This window comes from Eriocheir sinensis, chromosome 18 (assembly GCF_024679095.1).
Source record: "Eriocheir sinensis breed Jianghai 21 chromosome 18, ASM2467909v1, whole genome shotgun sequence".
Taxonomy (NCBI): domain Eukaryota; kingdom Metazoa; phylum Arthropoda; class Malacostraca; order Decapoda; family Varunidae; genus Eriocheir; species Eriocheir sinensis.
The window spans coordinates 15,228,632-15,246,926 of record NC_066526.1 but is presented as its reverse complement, the minus strand read 5'-3'; the positions used below and the strand labels follow the sequence as shown (position 1 = coordinate 15,246,926).

The following is an 18,295-nucleotide window of genomic DNA, read 5'->3' as shown; positions in this document are numbered from 1 at the left end:
CTATCTATATAATTATATTTCTACCAATTCATCAACCTGTCTATACAACTATCTGTCTATTTACATATAAACTTAACTCTCTCTCTCTCTCTCTCTCTCTCTCTCTCTCTCTCTCTCTTGCGTCAAGCTACAGGTGTATCGTTTCACTGCCTCATACACCTACGGCTGTAATCTCCTCACGTCGGCAGGCCGTCATCTCACCTCACTACATTTCAGAGGCTTCTGATTTGTTATTTATCTATTATTACACACGTGAACTACTATCACTGATTTTTTTTTTTTTACTGCAAAGGAGCAGCTCAAGGACATTAACAAAATAGCAACAAAAAAGTTCGCTAGACGCTGCTCCAACTAAAGAAAACAAAAAAGAGAGGCCAGAAAAGAGGTCATTATTGGGAGGAGAGGCGTCTTGATAGTCTCCTCTTGAATGAGTTAAAGTCGTAGGCAGGAGGAAATACAGACGAAGGAAGGCTGTTTCAGGGTTTACAAATGGAGTAGATTAAAAAATAAAGATGATAGTTGACTCTTGCATAATTAGTTCTTATAGTATGGGTATGAGGAAGAGTAGAGCATCGTGTGCAGCTGAGTCGCTGAAGGGGGAGGGGGGGAGGGGGGGAGGCATGCAGCTTGCAAGTACAGAAGATCAGTCAGCGTGAAAATATTGATAGGAGATGGAAAGAGATGTAACATTGTTTAAAAGGTAGAAGACTGCTTGCAAGAGGAGGGGAGTTGATGAGACAAAGAGCCTTTGACTTCGCTCCGTCTAGCGAAGTGGTCCTAAACGTTTTACTACCACGCCCCCCTTAGGAATGTGTCCCTCCCTCCACCCCCCCTCTGATATATAGATAAAATTCGGTCCCAGATTTATTAACATTAGTAAATCTCACAAGACTATAGAAAACTAAAGTTAATAAAGGTGATCATTTTGCAGTTTTTTGCTCTTGTTAATGTAATACCAAATACCACCAACAGAAATTACAACTTTTCCTCCAGCGCTCACCTCCTCTTGAAATTACTAATGCCTCCCAAGGAGAGCACACTCCCCTTAAGAACCACTGATATAGACTATAGAGAAACAGTACAATGAGTAATTGAAATACGGCTGGACTACACCGTGGACTTGTACGGAATCCGCCAAGTTTATCAGTCATCACTATCAATTCAGTCGCTCACTTTCACACCCATGCACATAAACACATGTGCATGACTTGTTTCCTTAGAGTGCCTTGCTTTACCTCTAGTCCAGGCAGGAGGCAGCCATATGGACCTCAAAATTGTACCTCGCCACATATTCCCGCGGGTTACGTGCGACCATTCACAGTTTACGTCTGAATGAATCACTCTCGTCGCCGCCTCATTTACTCGATATAGGGGCATAGGGACGTTTTCAAGTCTTTTAAATCCTTTCATGCCGCCCCATATTCCCATCTTCCCTCGTTGCCTCAAAACCTCTATCACCAGGAACAGAGGAGCGTCTTCCCATCCTGTAAAACCATTCAAAGCCACCACAAACTATTTCACTCACTATTAACAACATCACACTCTATGTCCACCACCCCTAACATCACCATCTCACCATACCGCCTACCGTCACCGCTGGCACCATCTACACTGTTCACCATCACCACACCTTCCAATACCATTTCCTCAACAGCCCCCATTACCGTCGATCCCCTGGTGACTAGTAATCACCGTCAAGACAGCCGACGTGTGTGAGGGAACAATGTCCAATTAGGCTAAAGGCTTCTGGGCAAACTACGGATCGGTGTCATTGTTGATGTGGCGATGGGTGAAGGGATGAAGCGAAATGGGACGGAGGGACAGAGGAAGGGACAGAGAGCAAGGAAATCTATAGCTGGACAGGGAGGAAGGAAGAAGGGAAGAGTAAGACGCAGATAGGAGGTGAAATGGGATGGGGGAATAGAGAAAGGGCCAGAGAGATGGAATTATAGCTGAACTGGGAGGCAGAGCGGAGGGGTGAAAGAGTGAGAGAGACAAATGATGTAAAGTATAATGAAAAGAGGAAGGGAGAGATGTGTAGCGAGAAAGATAAATGACAAAGGAATGGGAAGAGAGGAAAAAATGGAATTGGTCAGCGAGTAAGAAAGAGAACGGGAAAAAAATAAAAACTGAAATGAAACTGAAGGGATGAAAAATGGATGTACAGTGTGGAATTGGCGTTGGAAAGGACAGGAAAATGGATGAAGGAAAGGGAAGGAGAGAAGAGCAAGGAAAGAGGAAATAAAGAGGGACAGGCAGCGTGAAATGAGAAAGAGGGGGAGGAACAAAAGGGGTAAAGGAGGGAGTAGGAAGAAGAGGAGAGGGCAGGAAGCTGGCGGGATGGAGGCTGGATACAGACTATTATTAAGATGAACAGTGGCCTTCCTCTTGCCATTAATCTTTAACGTCAGATCTTTCCTATATATATATATATATATATATATATATATATATATATATATATATATATATATATATATATATATATATATATATATATATATATATACACGTGTGTGTGTGTGTGTGTGTGTGTGTGTGTGTGTGTGTGTGTGTGTGTGTGTGTGTGAAAACCGACAAAATAAAAAGCATATAACAAAATAAGCGAAGCATGCAAAGATCCAGAACATGTAATAGAATAGAACAGAAATAATTTATTTCTGTAACGTTCCTGATCTTGTCGAAGATTACGATGTGTTAAGTGACTCACATGGATGGGAAATAAACAAATGTTACCTCCTGTAATTTCACAGTGTGCGTGGGAAGGAGAGGGAGTAAAACAGTATTACTTTCACACTGAGGAATAAAAGAAGGAAGTGATACGCGTTTGTTCTGCTATTTATTTATATTTCATCACACCAATTCGCAACAGATTTTCAAGACAAGCTTATTACACAAACATAAAAATCTATAAATATAAATAAATACCAAAAATAACCCAGAAGGCCGTCTTGCAAAGCGCCACTCCACTTGAGAATATTGCAAATTGAATTATTATATATTTGCATCCCTAAGGTACGTATTTTATTCATTTCCCTCTTGGTCTCGGCACTTGCCATACTGAATATATATCTCGCGGGTCAGTGAACTGGAGGGGAAGAGGAGGAGGAGAGATGGGAGGGGGAGGAGAAAGAGGAGAATGAGGAAGAGGATAATGGAAGGGGAACGGGGGTGATGACAGCAAGTTAAGAGATAAATGGAGTGGGGAGAGAAGGGAGGATGGAAAGGATAATGGGTGAGAGAGAGAGAGAGAGAGAGAGAGAGAGAGAGAGAGAGAGAGAGAGAGAGAGAAAAAACCCTTACCCAAGAGACAGCTTCACCCTCGTAAGGAATAATCTTCAATCACAAGTATGAGTTTGACGTTGCTGCAACATCTCATGGCCGAAACTTCCTCGAGGCAATGAAATAATTCCTCCTTCACGTCTTCCTGCGAGCTCTCCGTTGCCTTCTCCCCTCCGTCAGCAAGACCCAAAATGTTCAACGCTGCAACACTTTCTTAAACACATACTATTTTCCTTATTTATATTTTACTCATCGTTTATTTGAAGATGTTAACTCGCCTGCACTCCACTTATCGGTAGCTTCTTTATTATAAAAATCTTACATTTATTACACTCACCGAAATATACCCAACTGCTGGTAAATTGTCCGCGGTTATACTGTCAAAATTGTAACCATTGTTTTTGTTTATTTTTTTATGCTTATGATTCAAAGCAACCTGGCGGCGTGTTCTCACAGGTCCTCGTTTTCGTATCACTGTAAAATATTTTTCGCAAGATGCTTTGTGAATTCCACGGCGGCGGCGACAGTGACAGATAAGGCAGCGAGCGGAGCAACGCCCGATAGTTCCAAGAGATGATAACTGAGACGCCGCGGCTTCCCGAGGCATGAAAACGGAGGAGGCAAACACTACTGGAAGAACATTCGGAAAAACACACAAAGAGGCAATGGGCGCAGCACGTCACAACATTCTCAGATGACACATGTTAACTTTTCGGGCAAACATTGAAGTAATGGATATGAAAATAAGCCTCAATATCAGCATAAAAAAAAAAAAAAATAACGATTTAAGGTTTCCAGGTAATGGCTCAAAAACTACGACGCAATACCGCAAAAAAACAACAACAACACAAAAGAAAGAAGGAGAGAAGGAAGAGTTACCCTTCCAAGAGAAGAAAACTGAGGAACATTTTAAAGTAAATAAAAATAAAGCCGGTAGATCAATAAAGTGAGTTCAATGTGGACACGAGGCATTTAACTTTCTTATTTCTAACACTCAATCAACTAAACAAAAAGAAAAACGATTTATTTTTACAGCAAGGGAGGCAGCTCAAGGGGAATAAATAAAAACAACAACAAGAAAAGCCCTCTAGACGCAGCTACAAATAAAACAGAAATAAAACAGAGGAATACACAAAACATAAACTTCCACACAGTTTCGCAAACGTAGCAATAAGATAGATTTCGTTTGCACGCGAGATACTTTGACTTTCTTACTTCCACCCAAACAGAAGACAAAAAGCAAAACTTAAATCAACAAAAAGCTTCCACGCCGTTTCGCAGAAGCACCAGTATAGTGGTTTGATTTCAACGTGACGCACTTGCCTCTCTTACTCCGCCAGATCGGGTTTATGGCTCGGAACACAATTTATGAGGTACTGCAAGGCCCTGAGGAACGGTGCTTACCCGTAACAGCCCCGGGAGGGAGACTCACCCTCAAGATTGCCTACAGAACGCAGTCGTACCCAGCAGTTCACAAGACAATGTAGTGCAGATGCCTCGCCGTGACTACCGAAGTACCTCCTTAGTTACAGTACGTTTCTATCCCCTTTTCTCCCTTTTTCTTTCTTCTTTCGGTGGAAGGGGAACACACGGCAGGGGACGCCTCGTTGTGAATGCCAAGGATTTGCCTCGGCCTAGGGGCTTATGTGCACCACTTACTCACTCTTTTCAGCTTCTTTGACAGGCAGAAAAGACGTGGTTTGTGGACCATTACCTTGAGACCTTAAAAAGTCTTCCTCTGGCCCTGGCTTTACGCAATACTTATTCACTCTCTTTTCTACTTCCTTGACAGGCGGAGTAGCAGTCGTTGGGGCACTTCCTTTCCGGGTCATTGCACCTGCTCCTCACAAATGGACAGTAAGAAAAATACTGCCTGACGCCGACTTCTCGTGCCTACAAACTGTCCTCTTACTTCCAGAGCTTTCGTACCCCTTCTCTCCCCTTTTTCACTTCTTTTGGCAGTGGGGAAGGGCATGGCGGAGTCTGCAATTTCTTAAAGCCGTCTAACACTTTTTCCTATTTTTTGCTTCCAGGCGATACAATCTACTTTACGAGGCCGTGGAGACCAGACTTTCGGATATTATACTCGTACGTTCTCCCTCGCGTCTTCCCTCTCCTCCTATTCGGTACTCAGACACCGGAGTGGTTGGGCGTGGGCGGAATGACTTCTGTTGCTACCTTCTGCGCCATACTTGTGCGTTTCTTCACCATCTCGTATACTCTGTTGCTTATATATACACACAACGACCTTTCCCCTCCTAATACCACCTGGTTCATTACGCCTCATCAGGTACGGAGTGAATGTGAATATGTGAAGGTGAGTTTTAAGAATTATGTGAAAAAGTGAGTAAAAAGTTGGGTTAAAGATTCTATGTCAGTGTCAGTGTTTGTCTCTTTCTGTATCTCTCTCTCTCTCTCTCTCTCTCTCTCTCTCTCTCTCTCTCTCTCTCTCTCTCTCTCTCTCTCTCTCTCTCTCTCTCTCTCTCTCTCTCTCTCTCCACAGCATCCCCCGAGGCCTCCACTTCTTCCTCTTCTTCTGTCACCAATTTCACATTCCACTCTTGCTCCACTTACGGAGATGCCTCCCCTTACCCCCTACCCCCACCTCTCTCTCTCTCTCTCTCTCTCTCTCTCTCTCTCTCTCTCTCTCTCTCTCTCTCTTCTTTACGTTGACATATGAAAGAAAGATCAAACGAAGAAATGAAACTGGTAAAAACAAACAAGAAAAAAGATATGCAAGCAAGAGAAATAAAAAGAAAATAACCTCAAGGAAAATAAAATGAATGATAAGTCGAGAAAAAAAACCCACCCAGAAATCTTTGCAAGGCGCGGCGAAAAAGAAAAAAAAAAAATCACACTGTTATCAAGTTTAGCGTAAAAGAAACAACGTAATTAAAAGAGGAAACAAAGGGAAGGAGGTGAAGTGGGTGTTGGAGGAAGAGGAAGTGGAGGAAGAGGAAAAGGAGGAAGAGGAGGAGGAAGAGGAGAGCAAAACTGGTACCCCCTGCAGAGACCAATGACCCGGATGACCTATACGGTGCCGAGGGAGAGAAAGGAGAAGGAAGAGGAGGAGGAGGAGCGGGGGCTGATGAAGGAAGGGTCTCAGAGGAAAGAATGGCTAGGGGACGGAGGGACGGGAGGGAAGGATGGACGGAGGGGAGGAGTAAAACTGGGTCCGATGAAGGAGTACCTCGGAGGAAGAATGGAGAGAGAGGAGGGAGGGATAAACTGAGGCTAATTGGAGAAAAGAGATGGGCAAGGGAAGGAGGAAATGAGGTGAGGGAGGAGGAGGGAGGACATAAAAGAGAAGGGAGGGAGGACGGCAAAGAGAGAAGGGAAAACGGTGGAGGGAGGAGAGAGGAGGAGAAAAAACGGAGAACAATGGAGATAGGGAGGAAGGAAGGAGGAACAAGGTGGGGTTAAATTTTCATGAGAACAAAATTTTGGGTGTTCGAAAAAAGAATTAGTTGAATATGAATGATACAAAGACATTGAGATCCTGGGCCATGTTTCACCAGTAACTTCAGGAATACCTTACATAAATTGAGCATATAATAGAGGTTGATAAAGGTGCTCCCATCATAGGTACGTAGATACAGGGTGGGGTGGGGGTGGGGGTGGGGTGGGGGGGTTACATACACGCATACAACCATACATAAAAACATACATACATGCATACATACATACATGATAAGACATACAATTTTTCACATTATACACATACGTAAAAAGTGAAAAAAAAGTACAATCGGGAAATAGCAAGAAAACAAACACAAACAAAAATAAACAAAATGAATTAAGAACATGCAATTTCCCCTCCTATGTTTCCTCCTCCTCCTCCTCCTCCTCCTTCTCCTCTCCTCTGTTCCTCTCTCTCTTCCTTCCATTCATACTCCTCCTCCTCCTCCTCCTACTAATGATGATGATAATAATAACGATAATGATAATGATGATGACGCCCCCTAAAGTCAAAACGGAATAGTTGACCTTAATACAATAAAATAGTCGCCCGTTTCCTCTAATCGCCGTGCCCTTTCCCGCGGTCGTAAAAGTGAAGAATAAAGAAAAGGGGCGGCCGGTAATTATCTTCCAAGAGGCGCAATTTGCCCTCTATTTACGAAGTCCGGTAAACAGCTGGCTTTTATTTCTGCGGGGGGAGGAGGGGGGAGAGCGAGAGAGAGAGAGAGAGAAAACCGAACAGAAAAGAAATATTAGGCATTACTATCAACTCTCTCTCTCTCTCTCTCTCTCTCTCTCTCTCTCTCTCTCTCTCTCTATATATATATATATCACTTTCTCTCTAAGAACAAGCAAAACTAAAACATCTAAAAGTGAAATAAGACAATTTTACCCAATATCTGAAAAACCGCTAAAAAAAAAAAAAAAAGAAGAGCGAAGGAAAAAAAATAACCAAAGAAAAGTGTGTGGAGAGAGCAAAGACAAGCTGGGCGTCAAGGGAGCTCGGGGGACAGGAACGACGTGAGAGGAGGCAGGGAAAAGAGGACGATGCGACAGGAGAGGTGACGGGGCGGTTGACGGAGGAGAGGCGAGGTCACCGAGGGACAATGGGTAGAAGATGAGTGGGTGGAGGCATTAAGGGAGTATATGGAAAGTGGTAGATGGGGAGAAAAGTGGAGGAAATAGAAGGGATATGGTAAGTGGTAGATAGGGAATAAGGGGAGGAAATAAAAGGTATATAGTTAATGGTAGACGGGAAATAAGGAGAGGAAATAGAAGGGATAGAGTAAGTGGTAGACAGGAAATAATGGGAGGAAATAGAAGGGATATACTTAGTGGTAGATAGGGAATAAGGGGATGAAATAGAAGGGATATAGTTAATGGTAGACGGGAAATAAGGAGAGGAAATAGAAATGATAAGTTAGTGGTAGACAGAAAATGAGGGGAGGAAACAGAAGGGATATAGTAAGTGGTAGATAGGGAATACGGGGAGGAAGTAGAAGGTAATGAGGAGTAAGAAATGATGGGAGGGGAGGTAGATGATAAAATGAATGAAGTTAATGAGCGGAGGAAGTGGATAGAAGGTGGATAGAAGAGAAATACAAAAAAATCGGCCACTCCTCTGAACTCTTTTACAGGAGCAGGAAGTAGCGGGCTTTTATTTTCCATTATTGTTTCCTTTTTTTTTGTCCTTGCGGTGTTTCCTATGCTGTAAAAAAAGTGGAAAGAAAGGGAAGGATATGGGGAGTGGTAAGTAGAGAATAGGGAAAAGGAAATGGAAGGTAGACTGGAGTAAGGAGGTAATGGGAGGTGGTATGGACCTTTGCAATGGCTCCCGGATTTTCAGTTCATTCAATGTTCTCGTGTTTCAACTCATCGACTCTAATTTTCTTCTTCAGTTTTAACTTGATATCTATTTTTTTTCACTGATTTTGCACTTGTGTTTTAGTCTTCTGAACTCTTTGTCTTTCCTTCCTGAGTTTTTTCAAGTAACTTTTCCTTTCTTCTATTTTCTCACTTTCTTCATTGCTATTTTTGAGTAGTAATATGTCAGCTAGGTGTTCGTCTGTGTCTTCTCCGTATGGCTGTTGTGCAAATGTGTGTTCCTTTCTAATTTCTGAAAGATAATGAGCAAAGGGAATGAATAGGAAGGGAAGGGAATGAATAGTAAGGGAAGGGAATGAATAGGAAGGGAAGGGAATGAATAGGAAGGGAAGGGAATGAACAGGAAGGGAAGGGAATGAATAGTAAGGGAAGGGAATGAATAGTAAGGGAAGGGAATGAATAGGAAGGGAAGGGAATGAATAGGAAGGGAAGGGAATGAATAGGAAGGGAAGGGAATGAATAGGAAGGGAAGGGAATGAATAGGAAGGGAAGGGAATGAATAGGAAGGGAAGGGAATGAATAGGAAGGGAAGGGAATGAATAGGAAGGGAAGGGAATGAATAGGAAGGGAAGGGAATGAATAGGAAGGGAAGGGAATGAATAGGAAGGGAAGGGAATGAATAGGAAGGGAAGGGAATGAATAGGAAGGGAAGGGAATGAATAGGAAGGGAAGGGAATGAATAGGAAGGGAAGGGAATGAATAGGAAGGGAAGGGAAGGGAGTGAATCCGAAATTTACATCTCTTTTCGCCACTCTTTACTTATCGCTATAGGAGAGCAACAATTAGCGGGCTTTTTTTTTACATCTTCTTTTTGTTGCCCTTGAATTGCTCTCTGTGCTGTAAAAATAAAGAAGAGGGATGGAAGGAGGTGGGAAGTAGAGGAAGAGGAGGCGAAGAAAGATGAGAGGCAGTGTGTCGTGAGAGGAGATAGGATGTGAAGTGGATTAAGAGGATGTAATGGAGGAGGACATTGAGCTAAGGGAGTGGATAGGATGTGGTGAGCAGTGAGATGGAAAACAGTGGCGAGTAAGGAGTGTACTGAAGAAAAATGACCTCTGGGATGGTTTGGATGACCTCGGGAAATGGGGAGAGGAAAAGGAAGAGAGGAAGCTGCCCAAGCCTGAGACGAAGGATGAGATGAAAGGATGTGAACGGTAAGGAAACGACATGCGAGTGAGTGAAAGAAGGAGGAAGAGGAAGAGGAGGAGAAAGAGAAAGGAGAGATGGTTGTGACACTGGAGAAGGTTAAAAAGAGGCGAGGACAAATAAACTGCAAGGAAAAGGAGGAAGGAAATTAAGTGAAAGCGGACAGAAGTTGGAGAATGGAAAAGAAAGTGACAGGAAAAACAGGAAAACAAAGAGCCCCCTCCCCCCCCTCGAGCAAACAGATACACACGAAAATAACATGAAAAATTTGTGAGAAAGGGTAGAAGGAGGAGAAGGGAGAGGAGGATGACGGCAATAAGAGGAGGAGGAGGAGGAGCAGGATGGGGTGGAGGAGTGCAGCGATATATAGAAACGCAAACAGATAATGAGAGAGAGAGATAGAGAGAGAGAGAGAGAGAGAGAGAGAGAGAGAGAGAGAGAGAGAGAGAGAGAGAGAGAGAGATAGAGAGAGAGATAGAGAGAGAGAGAGAGAGAGAGAGAGAGAGAGGAGAGGATGGAGGGCTGGGAATGGTGGAGGAAGGACAGAAGGGAGGGAGGGAGGGAGGGAGAGATACATATACAGCTGGAGAGGGGACGAGAGGAGAGGGGGAGGAGGGTCACAGGGGAGGGGGGTCACAGGGGGAAGGGGGCGCAATGGAACACTCGGCTTGGTGGGGTCAACGGCATCGCTACCTCGCCACTTCCATTACCGCCTGGCGCAGCTGGTGAGGAAGTGGAGGGGGCGGGGTGTTGAAGGGGAGGATTGGGGGGGAATGGGGAGTGAGAAGGGGGAGAGAGGAAAGTGAGGATGAGTTGGGCGGAGGAGAGATGAGATAAAAGAAACGGGAAAGATGCTGGAAAGTGTGAGAAATAGAGTGAGAAGGGGGAAGAGAGGAAGAGAGAGGACGAAAGAACACGTAAAGGATGAAGGGAAAGGAGAGGAATAGGGAAGATTACAACAAAGGAGAGGCGTGAGAAAGAAAATGATCACAGAAGAATGTATGGAAAAGAGAAGAATCAGAAATAGGAGGAGAGGGAAGTGAGGAAGAGTGAAGGGACGAATAGGATGAAGGGAAAGGAGAGGAATAGGGAAGATTACAACAAAGGAGAGGCGTGAGAGAGAAAATGATCACAGAATAATGTATTGAAAAGAGAAGAATCAGAAGTAGGAGGAGGAGGAAGTGAGAAAGAGTTGGGCGAAGAAGAGATGAGAGAGAAAAAGGGACACATAAATGATGGAAGGAAAGAGGAGGAATAAGAAATAAGTTAGTAAAGTGAGGAAGACATGGACGGAGGAGAGGTTTGAGAGGAAAAGGAACACAAGGGAGATGTTAGGAAGGGAAAGGAATAGGTTGAGAAGGGAGGAAGTGAGGAAGAGCTGGAGGGAAGAGAAATATAAGGAAAAGAAAGGGATGTTGGAATGGAGAGAAGAGGGATAGCTAGGGAAAGAAGAGAATAAAGAGATGGGAAGCAGAAAGGAAAGAAAAGAAGTGAAAGGAGAAAAAACAAAGCAAAAAGGATGGAAGAGAGGAAGATAATAAAAAAAGGAGTAGAGGAGAAGGACGAAAAAGGAAGGAGAAAGAAAGGAGGAGGAGGAGGAAAGGAGAGGGAAAAATAACGAAAGAAAAGGAAAAAGGGGGAAAGGTGGAAGAAGGAGAGGCGAGAGAAAGAGTGAAGATAGAAGAAAGGAGAAGGAGAGGAAAAGGACGAAATAGGAAGGAGAAAGAAAGGAGGAGGAGGAAAGAAGAGGAAAAAAAATAACGAAAGAAAAGGAAAAAGGGGGAAAGGTGGATGAAGGAGGAGAGGCGAGAGAAAAAGTGAAGACAGAAGAAAGGAGAAGGAGATGAAAAGAGGAGGAAAGGTGAGCGAATAAAAGAGGTAAAGGAAAGAAGGAAGGGAGGGCGGAGGGAAAGAGAGGCGAGAGGTGAGAAGAAGGAGGAGAAGGGAGAGAAAAAGGGAAGACAGAAGAGAGGAGGAGAAGGAGATGAAAAGAGGGGGAAAGGTGAGCGAATAAAAGAGGTAAAGGAAAGAAGGAAGGGAGGGCGGAGGGAAAGAGAGGCGAGAGGTGAGAAGAAGGAGGAGAAGGGAGAGAAAAAGGGAAGACAGAAGAGAAGAGGAGAAGGAGATAAAAAGAGGGGGAAAGGTGAGCGAATAAGAGGTAAAGGAAAGAAGGGAGGGAGGGCGAAGGGAAAGAGAGGCGAGAGGTGAGGCGGAACGAGGAGAAAGAGAGGCTTGATAATGAAATTGGAAAGGCGTGGAAAATATGGCAGAAGGTCGATATTGGAGCGTTCGATTCTGGCGCCAGGAAGGAAATAAATATAACTTACTGAATGATAAATAAAATGATAGTGAAAAAGACAATTATGATCACCAGACTGAATGCAAAAAAGGTACCCACGAGAAAGTATCACTAAATAAAATGCTAATAATAAAAAAAATAAAAAAATAAACAATTATGATCAACAGACGGAATGTTAAAAAAAGTGAAGTTATACACGACAGTTACCCACAAGAAAGTATCACAACAAAAACACTGAATGGTAAATAAAACAATAATAAAGAAAATTGTTATGACCGCAGGTTGGAATGTAAAAAAGAAAGAACCCCTCAAACGATGCACGACCACTAACCACATCAATATCCACAACAAAAGTACAACAAGAGTAGCAATGAATAATAGAACAAAAAATGTATATACTGAAAACTCCCTCATACTAAACCTGCCACACGAGAAAGGCGGAATGCGACGGAACCAGGTACAATATACAACACCTGACCACTGCAATATCCACGACAGGGAACGCAACAAAAAGTAACTTAGTGAACAATAGAAGCAATAAGAATGAAAACTCGCCTCCATCAAACCTGTTGTACAATGGGGAAGAAATGCAAAGAAAACAACAACTCGAAGCTATGCACAAAACCTTCACATTTATTACCCATAAAACGATAAAAGCAACAATTTCGTGGAGAATAATAAAGGTAAATAACGTTAGGTACATATAAAAAGACTTTGTTACCAAACCTGTTCTACTCCCTACAGAAAATGAAAGAAAACTCGAAGTGATACACTCAACACCTAACAATATATATTTCACATCTTAAGGTACAAAAACAGAAAAAGACCTAAATTAAACACAAAAAAACTTTCTTTATCTATCTATTAATCTCTCTTTCCCTCTGTCTATCTACCTGTATATATCTATAAATAAATAAAAGATCTTATGGAGAAGGGGAGGACCGGGATGGGGTAAAGGAGTGGTAGAAGAGGAAGAAGGGAATAAAGGAGGACGTAGTGGAAGACTGAAACAAGAAGAGGAAGGGAAAGATCTTAACCACTCTAATCTAATACGGTACAGACAATAATATAAGTATGATATCAAGACTACATAGCACAAAAAATTATCAGCCCTTTTAGCTGCGCACACCAATCACCACAACACAAGACAGCTATAACCACAACAAGGAGAGCAGCCGTCACCACAAAGGCTCTACGTCAACACTCGTCCCCACCAACAGCTGGCGTTTAATGATGGGTTAGGAGGCAATAACCGGGGATCATCTGTCCGCAGCTAACAAGCGTCAACAATGTGCCAACCAGCCCGCCAGAGAGAGAAAGTGAGTCCATCTTCCCTCCGTCGAGAACCTGTGGCTGGCGTTCAAGGTGACGAGACAGGAGGAATAATAAAATAAAATAAATGGCTGGTGGTAAAAGTACGTAAGATTCAGAGAGATAACTATGAAAAAACTTGGAAAACTGTAGAAAGGTGAAAATTATAGCGTCGATCGCCGCCATTGGTAACGATCAAAACAAACAAAGTGGCTGTGAAAGCGGCCCTAAATATATAGGTGGAACGTGTTTAATATTGAAAGAAAAATGACAATAAGAAAATAATGATGTTAAAACTAGAATCCAGAGATAAAACTAAGAAAATAATGGAAAACTATTGTACTAATATGGAAATTGTTCTTACGACTGATATATGGGTTCTAAATTTAGGGTAATAAGAGACAGGTAAAATACGACCGAGATATTTAAGGTATAGACAGATCAGACGAATTAAATATGAGGGTGAGAAATGGGACACACAAATAACTTATGGATCATGAGTAATAATATGAGAATGACTGGGATGGAAACATCAAGAGGAGGAGAATGAAGAATGTAAGCGAGGAATATATGGGGAAGGGGAGGACGGGGACGGGGCGGGAGGGTGGAAGAAGGGGAAGAAGGAAGAGATTCACTGAATAACAGGAGCAGGAAAAGGTGTGTGTGTGTGGGTGTGTGCGTGCGTGCGTGCGTGTGACAGCCGTCCAGATCTAGACTCCCTCTTCTTCCGTCCTAACTCCAAGCTAAACCGAACTGAACAAAACTAACCGTCGAAAACCGAGGTCTGGCTCTAAATCGCCACACACTGTTCTGTTCTGTTCTGTTGATGTTCGGGGGTTAGCCTTTGCAACGGCCCGCCCTGATTTTCTTTACTTCGTGCCTTTCTTTTCTTGTCTTCTTTTCTATTCTTGATGCTTGGTCCTTTTTTTCCAAAGTTCACTCAGAGCTTTTTTCAATAAATTTTTATCAATGGTGTCACTGAAGAGGAGTTCTCCCAGCCAATTTTCTTTATAAGGCTGATCAAATATCTTATATTTCTGTCTTATTTCTTTCAGGTTTTCACAATACAATAAAAAGTGATCAAGATTTTCCTTCTCAGCACCACAGCCATCACACCTTACTGTTTCTCCTATAAATCTTCTTCAATCATTTAAATTTAAAGTGTTTGTTCTGCATTTAAAAAGTATTATGGAGGCATATGTGTTATCATAGAAATCTTCTTGCTTTATGTCTGTTTTGAACTCTTTGTATAGACTCAGGCTGCTCTTTTGGTTAATTTCCTCTTTCCATTTAGTGGTGTCAAGTTCTCTTAATGTATTTTTTATGAAATCCTTCTTAACAGTTCTTAGGTCGACCTGACCTAGGCCTGTCTCTTGTGTGATGTTGTATATGTTCTTCACCCAGTACTCCTTCTTGTGCTCCTCTCTTAGTCTGGTAAATATCTCTCCCACAAGTGTGTCGTCTTTGTGTAATAAATATTTAATATAATTGAGCTTATTTGTGTTCAGCCTGGTCTCCATGCTAGATGCTTCTATTTCACCTCTTAAAGTACTTGAAGGAGTGCCTTTTGTTCCCCCCAGAATAGTTCGCCAGACTTTATTTGCAATGGTTTGGAGTTTTTGAATCTCATTTTTTGAAAAAGTTACTAAGTCGGTACCATACGGGACAGCTGGGATTGCCACATTTTTCCAAAAGGTTTTCCCAATGATCAATTTGTTGCTTCTTCTTGCAATCACGGATGCTGTTTGATTACTTAGGCGCTGTGCTTTTTATATTATATCTTTTTTGTAGGTTTTAAAGCAGTTCCTTTTATTATCTATAGTAACTCCTAAGTATTTTATCTTATTTCCTTTTCCTACATTTATCCCTCCTATTTCCTCTGGTTCGTCTTTCATGTTAAATATCATTATGTTACTCTTCTCTATATTTACTTCTAAGCCAGTGTCTGCCACAATTGTTTTTAGTCTGTTAATGTTCTCCCTTGCATCTGCTAATGACTGTGCCTGACTAAGACCGTCATCAGCATAGAAGAGTGTGTCAATGAATAGATTGTCATGTTTAAATCCTATATTGGTATAATTTAATTTTAATATGATTATATATGTTACTAATTTAAACAGTGTAATGGATCCCGTACATCCCTGTCTAATGCCACTTGTTATGTTTACTTCCCCACAATCTTCATTGTTTAGTATTAGTTTTGCTTTATATTCTGAATAGATTTTTGCCACAAAGTCAATAATTTTTGGGTGGATTTTAAAAACATCATTGCCTCTATCAGCTTTTCTCTTTTTATTGAATCAAAGGCTTTACTGATTTTCACACTGTTATCCCTTTTCAATTTAAGTGTTCTTTTCATTGTTGTATCTGAGGTTTCTTTTATTTTCTTATCAAAGTCTGTTATGTCGTCCATGTTTAGGGAGCCGCTGTTTTTCAACTCTTGTATAAAGTTTTTTGTAGTTTCCTCATTAATTTTTAAATAAGTTGTTATATTCCAAAACCCTTTATTATGGTTTATGTTGGTATTTCTTTTAAAGTTAAAAAAGTTTTTAGTAGGTTGTGATCAGAAAGGTCGAATTCTTCTCTGTTTTCATCAATTTCCATGCCTACATAATGCTGTGTCATTGTTTGGTTTACCATTGCAAAATCTATCACACTTCTTTGGTTTCTACTCTGCCATGTGTACAGTCCTTTACACTCTGGTGTGTCATTTAACAGTGTTCCATTCAGTAAGTCAAGAGCTTGTAATATCTTTTCTCCATTCCAGTCAATCTTCTGTTCCCCCAGAAAACCAACGTGTCCATTCCAGTCCCCTAAAATTATTATGCCCTCTTCCCTGTGTTTGTTTACTAAATTTTCCACTTCAGTTAGGATGTCAATATTTCTTGGTTTGTCATTTACTGATAAATACAATAATGTTATGTAAAAATGTGTACTATATTTCTTGAGATTGATGCAGAGTAAATCTGTGTGTTTAGTGCCTATGACCTCAATATGTTGTTTATTTTCCTCCCTGCTTAGTATCATTAATCCTCCCCCCTTTCTTTCCTCCAAGTTTCTAAATTTTTCAACTTTAAAAAGTCCTTTTGTAATATCAAACCTATTGAATTTGCACTGTGTTTCGGTAATACATATAAAATCTTCTGCGCTATCCACAATTTCTCTATTTCTACCAGTTTACTCGTAGTTAGTCCTTGAGTGTTAATTAGTTTTGTATTTAGATTTATATCTAGTTTATCCTTATCCTATTCCCTATTTCTGTTGTCGATGAATCTCAATAGTTTGCTATCTCTTACATGCCATCCTTGTTCTCCATTAGTTCTTTTAACTTTAAGTTGGTCTACTGCTTTTTCTGTGTAAGACAGAGACATGTCTCCCCCACACACCACCCCCCTCCTCGTGCTGACGAGGGAACGCATCAACACGCTGGTGGCCGAGCACAAGCAGGTGCTGGGGCGCGGCGCCTCGTGCACGGTGTACCTGGTGGAGGTCGGCGGCGCCCTGTGCTGCCTCAAGGTGGCAAGGGAGCAGCGCCTCGCCGCCATGTTCCGCAGGGAATTTGACATCCTGCTGGACTTGGACGGTGCGGCGGGCGCCCCCAAGGCATTGGGCACCAGCTTTGGATTTCCCGCCATGCTCACCACCTTCCGCGGCCAGAACACCTTCTGCGACCTGCACAACCTTGCTCCCCGCGACACTGACAAACTGGTGGCCTTCGTGGCGCTGGCCCGGGACGTGCGGCAGCTCCACGCCCGCGGCTACGCCCACAACGACATCAAGCCCGACAACGTGGTGGTGCGCCAAGGCGCCGACGGCCGCCTGCAGGTGTCCCTCATTGACTACGGCTTGGCCAAGACATTCGGCACAGGACTCCGCATTGCGCGCACGCACACGCACCGCACGCCCTGGATGGCCCCGGAGCTGCGGCGTGGCGCGCCCTGCTCGCCCCCCGTGGACGTGTTCTCCCTCGGCTACGTCCTGAGGCGCATCCTGGCCACGTGCCACACGCGCTACCCCGGCCTGGAGGTGCTGGCCGACAGCGCCATGGCAGCAGACCCTGCACAGCGGCCCTCGGTGGCCCAGATCATCAAGACAGTCAGGATGTACGCGGGCGAGACATCCAGGAAGGCGGCCTTTGTCCGGCGTGTCCGCAAGGCCTTTTCCTGCCTCTTCCCGCGCCGCCGCCATTACTAAGGAGGAAGGCACGTCAGGGTTTCTTTTCCTAACGGATGAAGAGTTTTACCAGTTCAGTTCTTTCCTTTGGAGCCAGTTACTCTACGCCCACCAGGGGTTGAGGAATGCACTCCCCTAAGTTATGTTATGGAGGAAGACAAGTCAGGGTTTCTTTTCCTAACGGATGAAGAGTTTTACCAGTTCAGTTCTTTCCTTTGGAGCCAGTTACTCTACGCCCACTAAGGATTGAGGAAGACACTCCCCTAAGTTATAATAAGGAGGAAGACAAGTCAGGATTTCTTTTCCAAACGGATGAATGGATTTACCAGTCCAGCTCTTCCCTTTGGAGCCAGTTACTCTACACCCACCAAGGAACACACTCCTTAGTGGATTTAACTTTCCATTTTCTCATCTACTTATCCATCTATCTATATATTTATAATTGAACCCACTTATCAACTTGGCTATCCTTTTATGTGTACTTCTCTCTCTCTCTCTCTCTCTCTCTCTCTCTCTCTCTCTCTCTCTCTCTCTCTCTCTCTCTCTCATTGCTGGTCAAGCTACATGTAGCTACATATTTTCACCGCCTCAATCACCTACAGTTGTAATATCGCCTAACTTAAGAAGGCCGTCACCTCGCCTCAAACAAAAAAAGAACTTACGGATTATGAGATAAAACGAGGATGGATGGAATGCAACCATCAAGAGGAGGAGAATGAGGAATGTCAGAGAGAAATATAT

At 42.9% G+C, this 18,295-nt stretch overlaps 2 protein-coding genes across 17 annotated transcripts in view; one reads left to right on the top strand and one right to left on the bottom strand.

Moving 5' to 3' along the window:
• Positions 1-18,295, bottom strand: part of LOC127000362 (leucine-rich repeat-containing G-protein coupled receptor 5-like) — a 176,376-nt gene that overhangs the window by 48,589 nt on the left and 109,492 nt on the right. The window lies entirely within an intron of this gene.
• The window catches only part of LOC127000363 (serine/threonine-protein kinase PkaB-like), a 46,360-nt gene that overhangs the window by 5,336 nt on the left and 22,729 nt on the right, over positions 1-18,295 (top strand). For 4 of the 13 annotated variants that reach the window (XM_050864018.1, XM_050864010.1, XM_050863999.1 and 1 more), the window contains exon 1: positions 16,716-16,897. The exons of 6 other annotated variants lie outside the window; for them this stretch is intronic. In XM_050864018.1, coding sequence (XP_050719975.1) covers positions 16,751-16,897 — 147 coding nt within the window. In that variant the 5' untranslated portion in view covers positions 16,716-16,750. Of the gene's footprint in view, positions 1-16,715; positions 17,207-18,295 lie in introns of those variants that run through there. 3 more of the 13 variants (XM_050864005.1, XM_050864002.1, XM_050864003.1) reach the window with 1 other exon arrangement.